Source organism: Geotrypetes seraphini, chromosome 4 (assembly GCF_902459505.1).
Source record: "Geotrypetes seraphini chromosome 4, aGeoSer1.1, whole genome shotgun sequence".
Classification (NCBI taxonomy): domain Eukaryota; kingdom Metazoa; phylum Chordata; class Amphibia; order Gymnophiona; family Dermophiidae; genus Geotrypetes; species Geotrypetes seraphini.
The window spans coordinates 96,387,644-96,405,394 of record NC_047087.1 but is presented as its reverse complement, the minus strand read 5'-3'; the positions used below and the strand labels follow the sequence as shown (position 1 = coordinate 96,405,394).

The 17,751-nt window shown below is 44.2% G+C and overlaps 2 protein-coding genes across 2 annotated transcripts in view; one reads left to right on the top strand and one right to left on the bottom strand.

The window, feature by feature from the left end:
- TOMM70 (translocase of outer mitochondrial membrane 70) overlaps window positions 1–8,711 on the bottom strand; it is a 112,649-nt gene extending 103,938 nt beyond the window's left edge. The window contains exon 1 of the mRNA XM_033941824.1: window positions 8,379–8,711. Within this exon, the coding sequence (XP_033797715.1) occupies window positions 8,379–8,618 (240 nt within the window). The 5' untranslated portion in view covers window positions 8,619–8,711. The remainder of the gene's footprint in view (window positions 1–8,378) is intronic.
- Window positions 8,712–8,725: 14 nt separating this feature from the next.
- Window positions 8,726–17,751, top strand: part of TMEM45A (transmembrane protein 45A) — an 80,978-nt gene continuing 71,952 nt past the window's right edge. Inside the window, exon 1 of the mRNA XM_033941829.1 lies at window positions 8,726–8,745. The gene's annotated coding sequence lies outside the window, so the exon portion shown is untranslated. The remainder of the gene's footprint in view (window positions 8,746–17,751) is intronic.

Genomic DNA, 17,751 nt, shown 5'->3' with positions numbered 1-17,751 from the left:
GGGGGTTTGCGGACCCAGAAACTGCAGCATCTACCTGCGAGATATTTAACCCCTGCAACGCCTTAGAAATTAAAGAAGAAAGTTCTTCCCTATGAAACAGACGGAGAGCGGAAGGATCATCTACTTCTCTACCCGGGGGATCAGCCGATTCCAAGTCCAACACCTCACCTTCTTCTAGTGACTCAGGAAGGGATAAAGGGGAGACTGGAATAGGATCCCCTTCGTCCGCGGCCGCGAGTCTGCGCTTCTTCGCAACCTGTGACTTCACCGGAGAAACCGCCTGAACCGCAGCCGCACCAGAAGTATTGCTAGAAAAATTAGTAGTGGAAGTAGATGGAACAGGCAGCAACGGAAAACTCCAAGGCACCGGCTGATCAGGCTGAGAGGTCTGCAACATAAAAGCCCGGTGCATCAGCATAACAAACTCTGGGGAAAACAAATTCAGCCTGAATCCTGCCGACCCTGGCTGTTAGGAGCAGTGGAGCGGAACCGCGGCTCCTCCCGGCGCACCCGACGCTACTACAGCCGCTGACTTCCCCTCCTCCGCTGAAGTAGGTTGAAGTACGGCCGACTCGACCGCGATGGAAGGGGCAGTCAATCGCGCCTCCCCAACGCAGGAAATGGTCAAGTCACCCGCTTGTACCAACGAAGCCTCTACCGGTGTATCTGAACACCCGGCCGAGCACAGCCCCGACAGTGCCCTGCGCTTCCCACAGCGCGAACACCGCTTCGCAGCCTCTGCCATTTAGCTCCCTCTGTGTTTTTTTTTTTTAAAACTTCAAAATCACCGTCAAAATCGCAGACGAGGCCCCCAAAGAAAAGAAACCGGCACTCGTTCGGTGGACAGAACGAGGCAGGGGAAACTAAATGCCACCTCTAAGGTACAGAAAAACCAGAAAATATACTCACCAAAACTCCGACACAGTAGCACAAGACGCAAAGTTATGGCTGGCAGTTGTAACTGAAAGCTGACCAAAAAGGTACAGCACAGCAAAGGCAGGCTCCGACGTTTTTTTTTTGTTTTTTTTTTTAACTGGAAAGAAGAAACCGCAGAGCCCAACTAACCCCTCAATCTACCGGAGGGGAGGGTGGAGAAGGGACCCGGGAGGGCCCAGGTGTAGCTCCTAAAGCCGGCACCGCTCAGCCAGGCGGTGTCTGTCTGAAGAGAGCTAGTCTCAACAGAAGACTAAAGAAATTCACCCAGCACAGCCAGAATCCAGGAGCTAGAGTGCTAGCTCGAACCCCTGCTGGGAGATAGAGCAAACTGAATGGACAGAAGGAATACCAGGCTATAAGGCCAACTGTTAATCAGTTTCTCTATCTCCACCTGCTGGTCGATGTGAGCTATTCCCACTTGTATCTGGATTCATCTGCTGCTATGCTAAGGAAGCCCCATTTCTTATAGATGAGATGAAAAGCCAAGGGACAGGGTCCACTCCTACTGAACCAGCGTGTTCCAGCTGAGAAAGCACATGCTGACAGTAGAGGCTCATTCTGCTCTGCCCCATCAAACAGAAGCTTAGTCTCCACTGACCTGTATATGTCACTGGAGCCCTCTTGCCAGTTTATATAGGCTACCACCATTATGATGTTCAACAGCACCCCAACTGGTCCCTTCTTAACTGCCTCATGAAATGTGGCCAGATCACCTCTACCGCGCTCCATGGACCTGGAACTGCAGAGGACAGAAATGCCCTCCCAGTCTAAAAGGTTGGCATCCTATGGCAGCACTCTCTCAAGCCACCATACCAGGCTGGTCCTGGCCTCTGAACTCCAACAAAGGCAAAAGCTATAGTCCTGAGACTGGAGAAGAAAGAAGCAGCATCTCTGTTTCCCTCCCATCCTCCCCTAGCCTGTGCCGCATTAGAGAATGACATGGGGAAAAAATCTGTCCCCGTCACTGCACCGTCCCCGGCCCACCATCTTCTGCACCGCCCCATCACTGCCGTTCCCTTCACCGCCCCGTCACCGTCACCGCCATCCCTTTCACCGCCCCGTCACCGTCCCCGCAGCATCCATATAAGCCTTAGCTGCAATATTTAGCTTATTCCTTTCTTATAAATCAAAGTTCCTGCTGCTGAACGAAAGAGATGTTCTGGTTTATAAATTTTTATCATCACAACTAATATGCTACTTTATCCTAAAGCAAAAAATAAATAAATAAATAGAATTTTTTTTCTACCTTTGTTGTCTGGTTTCTGCTTTCCACATCTTCTCATTCAATTCCTTCCATCCACTGTGTGTCTTCTCTCTGCGTCTTCCATTTGCTGTTACTGTGCCTCTCCCTTCACCCCCTCCCACAATTGGTCTAGCACCCATCTTCTTTCCTCCGCTCCCCCATAGTCTGGCATCTGTCTTCTTCCCTTCCAGCGTCTTCTCCCCACTCTGCCTTCCACATTTCCAAGGAAGAGAAACTTTTCCCTTTCACCTCCTCCTTCCTTGTGTGAGCCGGAACACGCGGTCCCCACAGCTCCCACCCGCACGCCGGCTTGATCGTTTAACCAGCTTCCTCTCTCCAGCTCTCCTTAGTTTGCCGGCTTTCTTTTTCGGCGACCGGCACGTGCGGCTGCTCAAAGTTCAATCTTCTGCAACTTCCTGTTTCCGGTTGGGTCAGAGCAGAAGATCGAATACTGAGCAGCCGCGCATGCACAGCTCTTTTGAAAGCATTCCGGTCGCCGAAAAAGAAAGCCGGCAAACTAAGGTGAGGTGGAGAGAGGAAGCTGGTTAAACGATCGAGCCGGTGTGCGGGTGGGGGCTTCGAGGACCGCACGATCCTTTATGCCTCACTGCGGTGACAAGACCATTCACCGCTCCACGGGGCGGTGATGGCCTTGTCCCCATCCCCGCAGAGGCTGCTAATTTTCATTCCCCGTTTTTGGCGGGTTACCCGCAGCTAAACGCGGTAGCCACGGGTAAACCGCCACCGTGTCATTCTCTATGCCGCATCTCCTTTTCCCTCCCATCCTCCCCAAGCCCACTGCAACATCTGTTTCCCTCCCTCCCACCCCCAAGCCCATTGCAGCAGCTCTGCTTTCCAGCAACAGCAGTTCCTCCTACACGCTGCCAGGGCTAACCCAGAAGGCTTCCCTCTAACACATTTGGCATCAGAGGGAAGCCTTCCGGGTAAGCAGCCAGCAGCGTATAGTAGGAACTGCTGCCAGCAGCTTGTTGATGATGGCTGGAGAGGAGAGCTCAGGAGGAGGACTACAAGCAGGTAAGCAGGCTCCTGCGGGAACCCCGGAGTTACTTCTTCCATCCCTGCAAGAGGATTCCCATGACTCTAGAAGGGATTCCCGACAGCCCCATTCCCATGAAGCTCTTTAATCCAAACATTACATTTTGTTTAAAGATTAAAAACTATTCATTCAGTGTGAAATATATGCACTAAGGGGGGTGGGGATACTTTTGCATATCACTGCAAATTAGCATATAATGGGTTTCTAATACTGTATATGGAAATTTTCTTGTGCATTTTCATTTTCGAGTGCATATCCTGAAAGCCTGATCAGTTCTGAGGTCCTAGGCCAGGTTTGGGAAATTTTGGTTTAAGGTTGGCCAGGTTTGGAAATTTTGGTTTAAGGTTTGTAACAAGTTAATCTAACACAGACAATAACTGTACCACAGACAGAAATGTTGTGTGACACCAATCACCGATTGACTGATCAGATGGGCAGCAACAACACACTTTCCCCAGTAAAGAGAAGCTTGAAGGCTTATCCAGTCCTTCTACTGATGTACTGTCCCCATATCAGACCCACTGTGCTCAATGCCAAATTACCCAATAGGTATGTATCTGGATATCCCCTCTCTGTTTATGCATACTGACAGTATTTACAGTAAAAATAAACAAAAACCCCAATCAGTGCATTTCAATTGGTCAATACACTTCAAACACAAAACATGTTGGACATTCAGGAAATTTAACCAAAAACTGGATCTAATCAGTAACTGGCTCACCGAGAATTTACTATCCCTAAATATCAGTAAATCCACAGCTCTATTTCCTATTCGGGAAAGTAAAACCCTAATAGCCCCAATCTGTATTATGTCAACACCAATTCAATTTGAATCCACAATCAAACTTTTAGGGGTGGTTCTTGACGATGGCCTTTAACACACAAGTCAGTTCAGTAGTTCGGAAATATTTCTTCAAACTTAAAATTATTCGTTCCCTTTCATCACTTCTGGACTCTCTTAATATTTTCATTCATTCGCTGGTTATTTCTCATTTAGATTATTGTAATTCCCTCTATCAGAAGCCTTTAGATATCAGAAGGCTTCAGATAATAGTTCAGAATTATCTTAAAGGTAAGAAAAAGTAATTTGAAGGTAATCCGGTAGGATATTGGCAACCAATGTGCTTTTTCAGGAGAGGGGTGACGTGATCATATTTTTTTTGTGTTAAAGATATGATCACATCAATATCCCACGGATTACCTTCAAATTAATTTTTCTTACCTTTAAGGTAAAAGTGCATTCGCCTGCATTCATTGACAGATTGTTAATTCCGCATACAACCTCTAGAGCATTTCGATCATCGTATCAATATCTTTTTGCAATTCCCTCTTTTGTCAGTTAATATACGATACGACCCGTAAAACAATCTTCTCAGTGGTAGCTCCTACGCTGTGAAACTCACTCCCATCAAACATGAGACAAGAAACAATGCTAAATTCAAATCTAACCTTAAAACTTTTCTTTTCAAAGATGTTTATGAGGTATAGACCCGGAGCTTGATTTCAGATATACCACATTCCCTTTTAGTTTTCCTGCCATCATTTTTTTTTTATTTTAGAAAGCAATGTAATCCTACCCGTCTCCCTTTTGTAAAATTTCCCTCATTGTTTGTATCAGATTTTAATTGTATATGTCAGATCCCCCTGTTTTAAATTACTTTTAGCTTTGTATTCTGTAAACCGTTTAGGATGGTTACGTGGTATATCAAGCCTAAATAAACTTGAAACTATCTGTTAGGCATTTGGCTTCCACTTTGGAAACCAAGACCCTTGCTATGTACAGTACAGGTTTGTTTATATATGTTATCACATGGTCACACCATTCACATGATTCGCAGTTTGTGAGGAAAGAACCCTCTCCCCCCTAAGTCTTGGCACTGACAGACACCAGAAGCTCTTAATCTGCCACAAACTGTGCTCCATCACAGCAACCCAGCACAAAGATTTACTAGCAGCATGATTTCTTCTGCATGGCTGTCACATTATTAAAAGCCAGTGTCAAACCCAGCAAGTGTTTTTCTGTTAAACATCAACTGCATGTCCTTCATGATGTCTGCAAATCCACTCTTCGGTTTTAAAAAATAAGTGCATCACCAAAGCCTAATCCCCCATTTCAATGGCTATACATAACATTCTTTGAGCAGCTCCGATACTGCTACTTTGCTGTCCATGTGCTTTGAACCTTAGGTTTCAGGTCTGATAGTTTAGCCAGCATGATAAACAGTGCAGTAGGTTGAAGCTATTACTTTTAGCCTAAACCAATGGGTTTCAATCCAGTCCTCAGGGACCACCTAAGAAGGTAGCATGCAAATCTCTCTCATAATTATTTATTATGGGTATCCTGAAAATGTTACTGGCTCAATGATCCTGGAGGACAGTGTTGATGTATGTGTTGGAGTTACTGAGATTGGTCCTGTGTGACCGGTACCGCTTTGGTAAAGTTTCTGATGAAACATATTCCACAAATAGTGCTTAATTCCTTAGTTTTACATTATCATTTGTATTCCACCAAAGCCCTTATGCGATCATGGTGGATTATAATTAATTCAACAAGTGGACTGTTCCTCTTTCCTCATAAACCCTCTGCTCCTCCCCTCATAAACCCTCTGCTCCTCCTCCTCCGTAAATAATATTGTCATCATTCTAGTCTCCTCTGCTCGCAACCTTGGAATCATCTTTGATTCTGACCTCTCATTTTCTATGCACATCCAACTAACTGCTAAGGCCTGTTGCTTCTATCTCTACATCACCAAAATTCACCCCTTCCTCTCTGAGCACACTACCCATATACCTTTGTCCACACTCTCATAACCTCACGCTTAGATTACTGCAACCTACTTCTAACTGGTCTCCTGCAGTGCCACCTTTCCCCCATGCAATCTGTGCAAAACTACTACAAGACTCATCTTCTACCAACCTCCCTACACTCATGTCACCCCTCTCCTTAAATCACTTCACTGGCTCCCTATCCGCCTTCACATACAGTTCAAGCTCCTATTGCTGACCTACACATGTGTTCATTCTGGTGCCCCTCAATGTCTCCTCTCTCCTTATACACCTCCCAGAAAACTTCTTTCCTCAGATAAGCTGTTTTAAACTATATACTCTTCTCCTCTACTGCCAATTCCAGACTTTGTTCCTTTCATCTAGCTGCCCCTATGTCTGCCAAGCCCCCTTTACCTTGTTTAAAAGCAGACTGAAACCCCACCTTTTTGATATAGCTTTCAATCTGAAACCCTACTCCCCTCTGCCTATCAACCCAGCCAGCAGATTAACTGTTCCCCTTAATGTATCAATGACATCTTGTTTGTCTGTCTTGTCTGTTTAGATTGTAAGCTTTTTCGAACAGGAATTGTCTTCTTTGTGACTCTGTACAGTGCTGCATATGTCTGGTAGTATTATAGAAATAATTAATAGTAATAGTTAAAATAGTATACTACCAAATTCCTTAAAATACAATAAACATACATCACAATCAATTTCAAGATAGAAATTTCTTAAATAAAAATGTTTTTAAAAGCTTCCCAACAACTGTATAACGAACTTCTGATCTAATTAAAAATCAGTAAATCAGTCCAGATTAGAGGTGCATGATAATAAAAAGATGCATTTAATTGCGTAAGTGATCTAATGGTTATTACATCATCATCTCCCCAATGAGTTTAGGTGGCAGTTCATTGACTCCATATTACAAATTCTCAATACAGACACAGTAACAGATACCTCATAAGACTTGGTTCACAGCCAAAAAGCTAGGAAGCAAGAGTAGAGATCAGTGGAATTAAAGATAGTCCAGTAGATCACTGCTCTGCCCAGAAAGTGCTAGTCACAGATCATTTTTATTTAACATGAAACTAGGGGTTCAAGGAAGGTTTAGATAGGTTCCTAAAGGATAAGGGGATTGAGGGGTACAGATAGAAGTAGAGGTAGGTTATAGGAATAGTCAGGGACCACTTCACAGGTCATAGGCCTGATGGACCGCCGGGGCAGCGGAACGCTGGGCGCAATGGACCTCTGGTTTGACCCAGTGGAGGCAACTTCTTATGTTCTTATGTAGTAAGTGTCCCAAAGCTAAAATAATCAAAACCAATAGCAGAACAGGTTAAAAAAAAATTGTTGTGAAAACGGGCTACTGGGCTTGATGGACCATTGGTCTGACCCACTAAGGCTATTCTTATGTTCTTATGATAATACAGATTAAAAAAAAAATATATATATATATATATATTTTGCTCCTATAAGCTTAGTTACAGAAACCATACTTTGAAATTCACTAAGTGAATTGCCACATTCATATTGAGTCCCTCACTGTTAGGCCATAGAATCAAATCCATGTTAGGCTGATAGTGCTAAAAATAACTAATAAAACGTTCAGAGCTTCAGACAATTATGCAAAATGAGTTGGTGGTCTGTCAGTGCCATCCCCAATACAGCATCTGACAGCGTTTTGCAACATTAACAATTTATCAACCTCTTATAATGTAAATCATTTATTTGATCTCTTCCCCCCCCTTTCCATTACCTACTATCACGGTTTAAGGGTGAAAATAATTGAATTGTAAGCAAAGAAATCCACATAGTAACACAGATGGAATCGTTGAGTTTACCTACTGATTTTATTGAAGGAGGGCATCACTTCAGCATTAACAACCGCAACACAGGAGGGAGAGAATCGCCCACATCCCTACCTCAAACTATATATCAAGGCTACATATATCAAACTATATATAGGCGACCAATAATTAGAAAAATTGCTCGTAAAGATTCAAATCGTTCTGCAAAGGCAAGAGATTGGAAAAACAGAGCTGCACCGGGATGACCCAGATCAAAAGAAAGCAAGCTCACTGACTATGTTTTTAACAAACTGAAAATTACGACTACACAACGATATACAACCACCCCCCCCCCCCCACACACACACACACACACCCAACAAAAACCTACCAAACCCAGAAGAGACTAAAGAAGGCTTATGCAAAAACGTGCATCTGAGGCCGGGAGTAGCGGATCAAACTGATCCTTTCTCGCAGAAGGAGATTTGGACTCATATTGTGCTAAAACTATCATTATAAGCTACACCTTCTTCACGACCCTAAACATTCCAGCGCAGTGACTGTTCAGCCAGAGACGCCAACCTCTTACCGTGTCCTCCTGGCCGCAGCACGCCGCATCCCCCCCAGGACCCGGCTGCTGCCCCTCGCCCGGCACGGAGTTGGCCCGCCCCTCCGCGCGCGTCCTCTTGCCCTCTTTGCCGGTGTTCCTACGACTCCAGAGGTACACGGCCCCGGCGCCGAGTAACAACGGTGCCCCCACCGCCAGGGCCAGCTGCCAGCGCGGCAAAGCAGACCCGACCTGGGGCTCCACGGGCTTCGAGGCGGCCATGCTGCTGCAGTCCACACAGACACAGGGACAGGGGGCGTGGGGTCACCGGAAGACAAGAGCATGCCGGGAGCCGGAGTACGCTGTCATTTCCTTCACGAGGACCGCGTACTGTGAGTTGCTGTAGAAGGTGGGAATGCTCGCCGGCTCTTTTTTTTTTTTTACGTTTCCAAATGATAGATGAAGATTCTGAGACACTTTGTGGCATTTGAGAGCGCGGGGAGGGAAGAAGTACTGTGTAGAAAATGAACATTAAAGGATGGTTTCCTGTTAGTAGGTTGTTTGTGTGGGCATATCCCTAATGCAATCTGGAGACAGGGTTTTTATTCCCTCATATGTAACGTGACCATTTATTTTTTTTTCCATCAAAACGGGACATCTATTAATATTCAGTCCCGCCCCCAATTTCTTCCATTCATTTTTCATGTACACACAATATCTTATTATTTCATAATGGTAACCATAAAATTTTAAAAAACACAAAGTACCCTATACACATTGAAAACGTTAATTATCATTTATATTTGGGGGGTTTTCAAAGATGTCACCTCAGTAACTATAGAAAAATATAGTGCAAAATATAGACAGCAGATATAAATTTTCAAAACTGACACATTTTGATCACTAAATTGAAAATAAAATCATTTTTCCTACCTTTGCTGTCTGGTGATTTCATGAGGCTCTGGTTGCGTTTCCTTCTGACTGTGCATCCTTTCTTTCATTTCTTTTTGCACTCAGGCACAACAATTGTCCCTTTCTATTCCCTCCCTCCTTCCTTCCTATGTCCTTAGTGCCCCCAGTGCCTCCTTCCTATGTCCTTAGTGTCCCCAGCACCTCCTTCCTATATTCTTAGTGCCCCTTTCTATGTCCTTAGTGCCCCCCAGTGCCTCCTTCCTATGTCCTTAGTGCCCCCAGTGCCTCCTTTCTATGTCCTTAGTGTCGCCAGCGCCTCCTTCCTATATCCTTAGTGTCCCCAGCGCCTCCTTCCTATGTCCTTAGTGCCCTCAGTTCCTCCTTCCTATGTCCTTAGTATCCCCAGCACCTCCTTCCTATGTCCTTAGTGTCCCCGGTGCCTCCTTCCTATGTCCTTAGTGCTCCCAGATCCAATGTCAGTTCTCCTTTGTTCCAGGTCTCCCTCCTCTGTTATGATCTTGCCTCTCTTTGCTCTTCCTCAGGGGCTCTCCCCCTTTGTCTGCACCTCCCAAAGTCCTGCTTCTGCCTCCTGTCTTTCCCCTTTGGTCCAGGCCTTTATCTCTCTAGTCTTTCTTCTACTTACAACCCCCCCCTTCTCTGCCTCTTTCTCTCCTTCCTTCATCCCTCCTTCCTATGTCCCTCTTACTGCCTTCCAGCCTTTGTCCCACCCCCTCCCAAAAATCCTGCCTGCCTACCTCCCCCAAAGCCAGCCTGCCTGCCTGCCTACCTCCCCCAAAGCCAGCCTGCCTGCCTACCTCCCACAAAGCCGGCCTGCCTACCTACCTTCCCTACCTACCAGAGCCTGCCTGCCTGCCTTCCCTAGAGCCTGCCTGCCTACCTACCTACCTCTCTGCCGCACAAAAGCCAGCCAGCTTGCCTGCCTGCCTACTTCCTTCCCCCCTACCGTGGAAAAAAAAGCCTCCCTCCAGGCCCGATTTAAACTTCCCCCGGTTCACCGCCGCTGCTCCTCTGCTTACTGCCCTGCCACTAATCATGCCCAGAAGCTTTCTTCCCAACGCCAATTCTGACGTCGTGAAGAAGGCTTCTTGGCGCGATTAGCGGCAGGGAGATAAGCAATGGAGCAGCAGCAGCGGATCTGGAGGGAGGTTTAAATCGGGCCTGGAGGGAGCCTTTTTTTTGTGTGTGTGGCAGGGAGGGACAGGAAGTGATCGCCTGTCCCGTTGTCCCCGCGCACAGCTTCGGGACACTGTCCCTGAAAACGGGACATTTTGGCGTCCCGAAGCTGTGTGTGGGGACAACGGGACAGGGGATCCGAAAACGGGACTGTCCCGTTCAAAACAGGACATATGGTCACCTTACTCATACTGTATCAGTCTCAGCAAAAGAGTCATAGACATTGTACTTGGGCGTAGCTAAAAGCCTGAAATGTATTTATTTTTTAACACACACGGCCCTCTGAACCAAAAAAAAAGTACCCAAAAGTGGGGTGTGTGATTTATTTTTGCTACAAGATAGAGGGATATCAAATACATAATTCTGCAAAATTTCAGCCATAGGTACTAATTACATACTTAAAAAATAATAAATGTTTAGCTATAAGACGTACATTTTTCAGAAAAGCACATTTGAAAAATAGCAAACTTAAAACATCTATAGCTCTGTAATCCATAGTAAAAATAAATAAATCATGGTGTCTTTCTACTAACCTAAGTGCACAAACCTTTAAAAAATGAATGTTGCCCAAATATACCCATTCTAACTTGTAATTATTTGTCTCCCCACTTATGATAACACACACACAGAAAAAAAAAAAGTGGGATAGATAGCTTTAAAAACCACTGTGTGGGATCCAAGATGGCCGCGACTAGCATTAGGATGCACTGGGAAGCTTGCTGCAAGAAATTATTGCTGCTATTTTGGCAGTTTTTTACTGCCAATTTTTCCTTGGAAATGCCGAAGAGAAGGGTGAGAAGCACTGCAGGAGCCTCGCAGTGCTCTGAACCCCCTCCCCCCCCCGCGACTATAGAGCAGTTTCTCAGCCTCCTCTAATGGGAGTCGATTCCTTCGAGTAACAGCCTGCTAGATGCAGAGACGCAGAGTGGAGCCACGACTGACGTCTTTGGGCTAGAAGTCACTTTAAGTCCCGAAGCCAGAGAAACTCCCCTGCAGACGCAGAGAGCCAGCTCACCATGGCAAGGGAGCGGGTCCCAAGAGGTAGTATTCCTGGACCGCAAGGCTATTGAGAGCCTGGCAGAAGATTCCTCAAAGGTCTGGTTAAATCCTAGGATGGATCCTATACCTGCAGCCAGAACAACTCAGGGACAGGAGGAGCAAGAGCAGCAACAAAATGAGAGTTTGGGAGGTGAGCTTTCCAACATAAATCAAGAAAGTACTTTTTCAGTGATAAAACCTCCCGAAGTGACTATGGATAGTCTTTGGGACCTGGTTATCAAACTGGGAACTCTTTAACACCACAGATAAAAAAAATGTTGAAAAGAAACTAAGTGAACAAAACCAAGAAATTAAAGACCTTAAACAAGATTTGACTTTAGCCAAAGTGGACTTTGATTAAACACAGAAGGAAGTAATTGGCATAAAACAAGTACAAGATACCTTGATAAAAGAGAATACTAATTTAAGGAGGAAATTAGAAATGTTAGAAAATAATTTGCGCTTCTTGAATTTTCCCCGAGTTTTCTCCGAGATGCCACAAGAAATGTTGAAAAATAATTTAGTTGAAACTTTGGATGTCTTTGAGGAGTCAATTCCCCCATTTACTTAAGAATATTATTTACCTAGTAAAATTAATGAGCAACAAGAGGCTGACCAAGTTCAACAATTACATAGTAACATAGTAGATGACGGCAGATAAAGACCCGAATGGTCCATCCAGTCTGCCCAACCTGATTCAATTTTTTTTTTTTTTTTTTTTTTTTTGTAATTTTTCTTCTTAGCTATTTCTGGGCAAGAATCCAAAGCTTTACCCGGTACTGTGCTTGGGTTCCAACTGCCAAAATCTCTGTTAAGACTTACTCCAGCCCATCTACACCCTCCCAGCCATTGAAGCCCTCCCCTGCCCATCCTCCACCAAACGGCCATACACAGACACAGACCGTGCAAGTCTGCCCAGTAACTGGCCTAGTTCAATATTATTTTCTGATTCTAAATCTTCTGTGTTCATCCCACGCTTCTTTGAACTCAATCACAGTTTTACTCTCCACCACCTCTCTCGGGAGCGCATTCCAGGCATCCACTACCCTCTCCGTAAAGTAGAATTTCCTAACATTGCCCCTGAATCTACCACCCCTCAACCTCAAATTATGTCCTCTGGTTTTACCATTTTCCTTTCTCTGGAAAAGATTTTGTTCTACGTTAATACCCTTCAAGTATTTGAACGTCTGAATCATATCTCCCCTGTCTCTCCTTTCCTCTAGGGTATACATATTCAGGGCTTCCAGTCTCTCCTCATATGTCTTCTGGCGCAAACCTCCTATCATTTTCGTCGCCCTCTGGACCGCCTCAAGTCTTCTTACGTCTTTTGCCAGATACGGTCTCCAAAACTGAACACAATACTCCAAGTGGGGCCTCACCAATGACCTATACAGGGGCATCAACATCTTCTTCCTTCTACTGATTACGCCTCTCTTTATATAGCCCAGCATCCTTCTGGCAGTAGCCACTACCTTGTCACACTGTTTTTTCGCCTTTAGATCTTCGGACACTATCACCCCAAGGTCCCTCTCCCCGTCCGTGCATATCAGCTTCTCTCCTCCCAGCATAGACGGTTCCTTCCTATTATTAATCCCCAAATGCATTACTCTGCATTTCTTTGCATTGAATTTTAGTTGCCAGGCATTAGACCATTCCTCTAACTTTTACAGATCCTTTTTCATATTTTCCACTCCCTCTTCGGTGTCTACTCTGTTACAAATCTTGGTATCATCTGCAAAAAGGCACACTTTTCCTTCTAACCCTTCAGCAATGTCACTCACATACATATTGAACAGGATTGGCCCCAGCACCGAACCCTGAGGGACTCCACTAGTCACCTTTCCTTCCTTCGAGCGACTTCCATTAACTACCACCCTCTGGCGTCTGTCCGACAGCCAATTTCTGACCCAGTTCACCACTTTGGGTCCTAACTTCAGCCCTTCAAGTTTGTTCAACAGCCTCCTATGAGGAACTGTATCAAAGGCTTTGCTGAAATCCAAGTAAATTACATCTAGCATATGTCCTCGATCCAGCTCTCTGGTCACCCAATCAAAAAATTCAATCAGGTTCGTTTGGCACGATTTACCTTTTGTAAAGCCATGTTGCCTCAGATCCTGTAACCCATCAGATTCAAGGAAGTACACTATCCTTTCTTTCAGCAACACTTCCATTATTTTTCCAACAACTGAAGTGAGGCTCACCGACCTGTAGTTTCCTGCTTCATCCCTGTGACCACTTTTATGAATAGGGACCACATCCGCTCTCCTCCAATCCCCAGGAATCACTCCCGTCTCCAGAGATTTGTTGAACAAGTCTTTAATAGGACTCTCCAGAACCTCTCTGAGCTCCCTTAGTATCCTGGGATGGATCCCGTCTGGTCCCATCGCTTTGTCCACCTTCAGTTTTTCAAGTTGCTCATAAACACCCTCCTCCGTGAACGGCACAGAATCTACTCCATTTTCTCGTGTAACTTTGCCAGACAATCTCGGTCCTTCTCCAGGATTTTCTTCTGTGAACACAGAACAGAAGTATTTGTTTAGCACATTTGCTTTCTCCTCATCATTCTCCACATATTTGTTCCCAGCATCTTTTAGCCTAGCAATTCCATTTTTTATCTTCCTCCTTTCACTAATATATCTGAAAAAATTTTTATCTCCCTTTCTTACATTTTTAGCCATTTGTTCTTCCGCCTGTGCCTTCGCCAAACGTATCTCTCTCTTGGCTTCTTTCAGTTTCACCCTGTAGTCCTTTCTGCTCTCCTCTTCTTGGGTTTTTTTTATATTTCATGAACGCCAACTCTTTCACCTTTATTTTCTCAGCCACTAGGTTGGAGAACCATATCGGCTTCCTTTTTCTCTTGTTTTTATTGATTTTCTTCACATAAAGGTCCGTAGCCATTTTTATCGCTCCTTTCAGCTTAGACCACTGTCTTTCCACTTCTCTTATGTCCTCCCATCCTAACAGCTCTTTCTTCAGGTACTTTCCCATTGCATTAAAGTCCGTACGTTTGAAATCTAGGACTTTAAGTATCGTGCGGCCGCTCTCCACTTTAGCCGTTATATCAAACCAAACCATTTGATGATCGCTACTACCCAGGTGAGCACCCACTCGAACATTAGAGATACTCTCTCCATTTGTGAGGACCAGATCCAATATCGCTTTTTCCCTTGTGGGTTACAGCATTGTTGAAGACCTCAATAATAGAACAGGCTAAGTCCGCAACTCTCTTGGTAATGGTTGTCCTTACGTTAGATAAAAATTGGTTGTTGAAATTGTTTTTTAAGAATAGGAATAAAGAGTTCCTCGGTAGAAAAAATACAAATCATCCCAGATGTGTGTAAAGAGACCCAGTCCCAAAGATGCTAGTTTCTATTGCTAAAACCTGCTCTAATTTCAATTGGGGGTATTTTCTTTCTTTGTTTTCCTTGTGGGTGTATAATTAGATATGGAACTAATAAGTATATATTTTTTGATCCATCACACCTTACCAAATTCTTAACCTTGAAGCATCTGGAGAAAGGGAACAACAATCACTTAATTTGACTCCTTGTATAATGATTAGCTAGCTTCACTTCTATTTTTTTTTCCAATTATTAATTGCATTATCCACTCATTGAAAACTGGATTATGTTAGATGCAACAATTGACTTCTTTTGTAAATGTGCAGCGGCGGCAAAAAGGGCAAACAATGCTAGGAATGATTAAGAAGGGGATTATGAACAGATCGGAGAAGGTTATCGTGCCACTGTACTGGGCCATGGTGCGCCCTCACCTGGAGTACTGCGTCAGGCACTGGTCGCCATACATGAAGGACATGATACTACTCGAAAGGGTCCAGAGTAGAGAATGACATGGTGACAATATTCATCACCGTCCCCATCCCCGCGGATAACCACGGGAAACCATCTTCATGTCATTCTTTAAGGTGAGAGGGAAGAATCAGAGTATGAATGGCCACAACCACTGACCCACAAGCTTTGCTTTGAAGAATGCTGGTGTAGAAGGACTGAGGTTGAAATAGACACTAGAAAATGACATTGGATTATTTCCCACGGTTATCCGCGGGGATGGGAACTGTGATGAATTTTGTCACCGTGTCATTCTCTAGTCATAGAAGAGCGACTAAAGTGGTTAAGGGGCTGGAGGAGTTGCCATACAGTGAGAGATTGGAGAAACTGGGTCTCTTCTCCCTTGAAAAGAAGCGACAGAGGGGACATGATCGAAACATTCAAAATACTGAAGGGAATAGACTTAGCAGATAGACAGATTGTTCATCCTCTCCAAGGTAGGGAGAACGAGAAGGCACTCTCTAAATTTGAAAGGGGATAGATTCCATACAAACATAAGGAAGTTCTTCTTCACCCAGAGAGTGGTGGAAAACTGGAACGCTCTTCCGGAGACTGTTATAGGGGAAAACACCCTCCAGGGATTCAAGACAAAGTTGGACAAGTTCCTGCTAAACTGGAATTTACACAGGTGAGGCTGGACTCATTTAGAGCACTGGTCTTTGACCTGGGGGCCGCCGCGTGAGTGGACTGCTGAGCACGATGGACCACGAGTCTGACCCAGCAGCGGCAATTCTTATGTTCTTATGTAAAGTTTATTTTATTTATGTGATCTTTTCTGTACAAGATGTTCAAAATGCTTGTTAAATTTTGAAAATTAATAAATAAAATAATTTTTAAAAAACAGTGTGCCTTCCACATGACGTATCACCATCAATCCACCAGTAAAACAATGAAAAATATGAACACTTTTAAAATGAAAAATAATATAAATTTATTACTTATTGTATGACCAAAGGTCCAAGGGTGTAAACCAACTATGAGTCATCCGACATATCAGTTTATTCTCTGCATCAGGGAACTCATAGCAGCAGCATCCACACACAGTCCAAGAACAGTAGCTATGAGTTCCCTGATGCAGAGAATGAGCAGGACATCATGTCAGAAGACTCAATAGCTGGCTTACACCCTTGGACTTTTGGTCATACAATAAGTAATACATTTTCATTATTTTTATTTTGAACATTCACACACTTTTCATTATGTTTTCACTAGTGGACTAATGGTGATATGTACTATGGAAGGCACACTCATTTTCACAATTATCTATTCCACTTTTGATGGCTCATGACATATTTTTCTAATACATTATTGTTGATGGAGATCAGTGGCATAGCCAATTTTAGATGGACTTGAACCCAAAGTGGCTGGGCATTAAATTTTTTCTCTGCCCCTGACCTCCCCAACTCAAAATATAAGTACCTTAGTTGGTGGATATCCCCAAGCCCCACCAGCTGAAAATCTCTATATACAATGACCAGAACTTATAACAATCTCAACAGTCCGCAACAGTGTCTCTAGGCCACCACCACTACCAGCACACCACACTTGCTCAGTCTTCATATATTGAGTAAAAACTAAGTATACACAGTGTGCTGGTGCTAGTGTCATTGTCAATCCAGAGCTGATTACAGAGCTTGGAGGAGTTTTGTCTACCAAAAGACATGGTCTTCAACTGGTGGAGCTAGGAGATTCCCACCAGCCTCAGCAAGGCTGCGCTGCTACTAGGTGGAGACATATCAGCATGACATTGTGCTATTCAGGGCTTACCCAAAGTATTAGCCAAACACCTCTGATTGATATTACAAGTCTTATCCTTGGTGATGTCATTGTAGGCAGACTGGATATCCTACGTTTTGGGCTTAGTTTATTTGTTTTAGGACCAGTAGATCAACAAGGAACCAGACAACTTGCCTCCAAGAACAAGACCTTCAAAAGAATTTACGGGACACATCAGATCAAACAAACCAAATTATGACACAGGAAGATGCTGTTAAAGAGAATTCAGATATACAACATAGGACTGACATATTCAGGGAGGCAGGACATACACAGACCCACAACACATTCAGACAACAGGACATACACAGACACACAAGATACTCCCACCCCTATTCAGCCACTTACAGAAGGACAGACACATATTCACTTACACACACACACACCAGCTTAGAACACACACACACACACATACGTTAGATAGATTGTGAACCCACCGGGACAGAGAGGGAAAATGCTTGAGTACCTGATTGTAAAACCGCTTAGATAACCTTGATAGGCGGTATATAAAATCCTAATAATAATAATAACATACATATATTTGTATATAAAATACCTTTTTGCAAGCCTTTTCTGTTGTCTTATTGTGCTACAACCTCACTGCCTCTGAGAAGTAGACTTTGGACCAAAAGGAAACAAGAAAATAT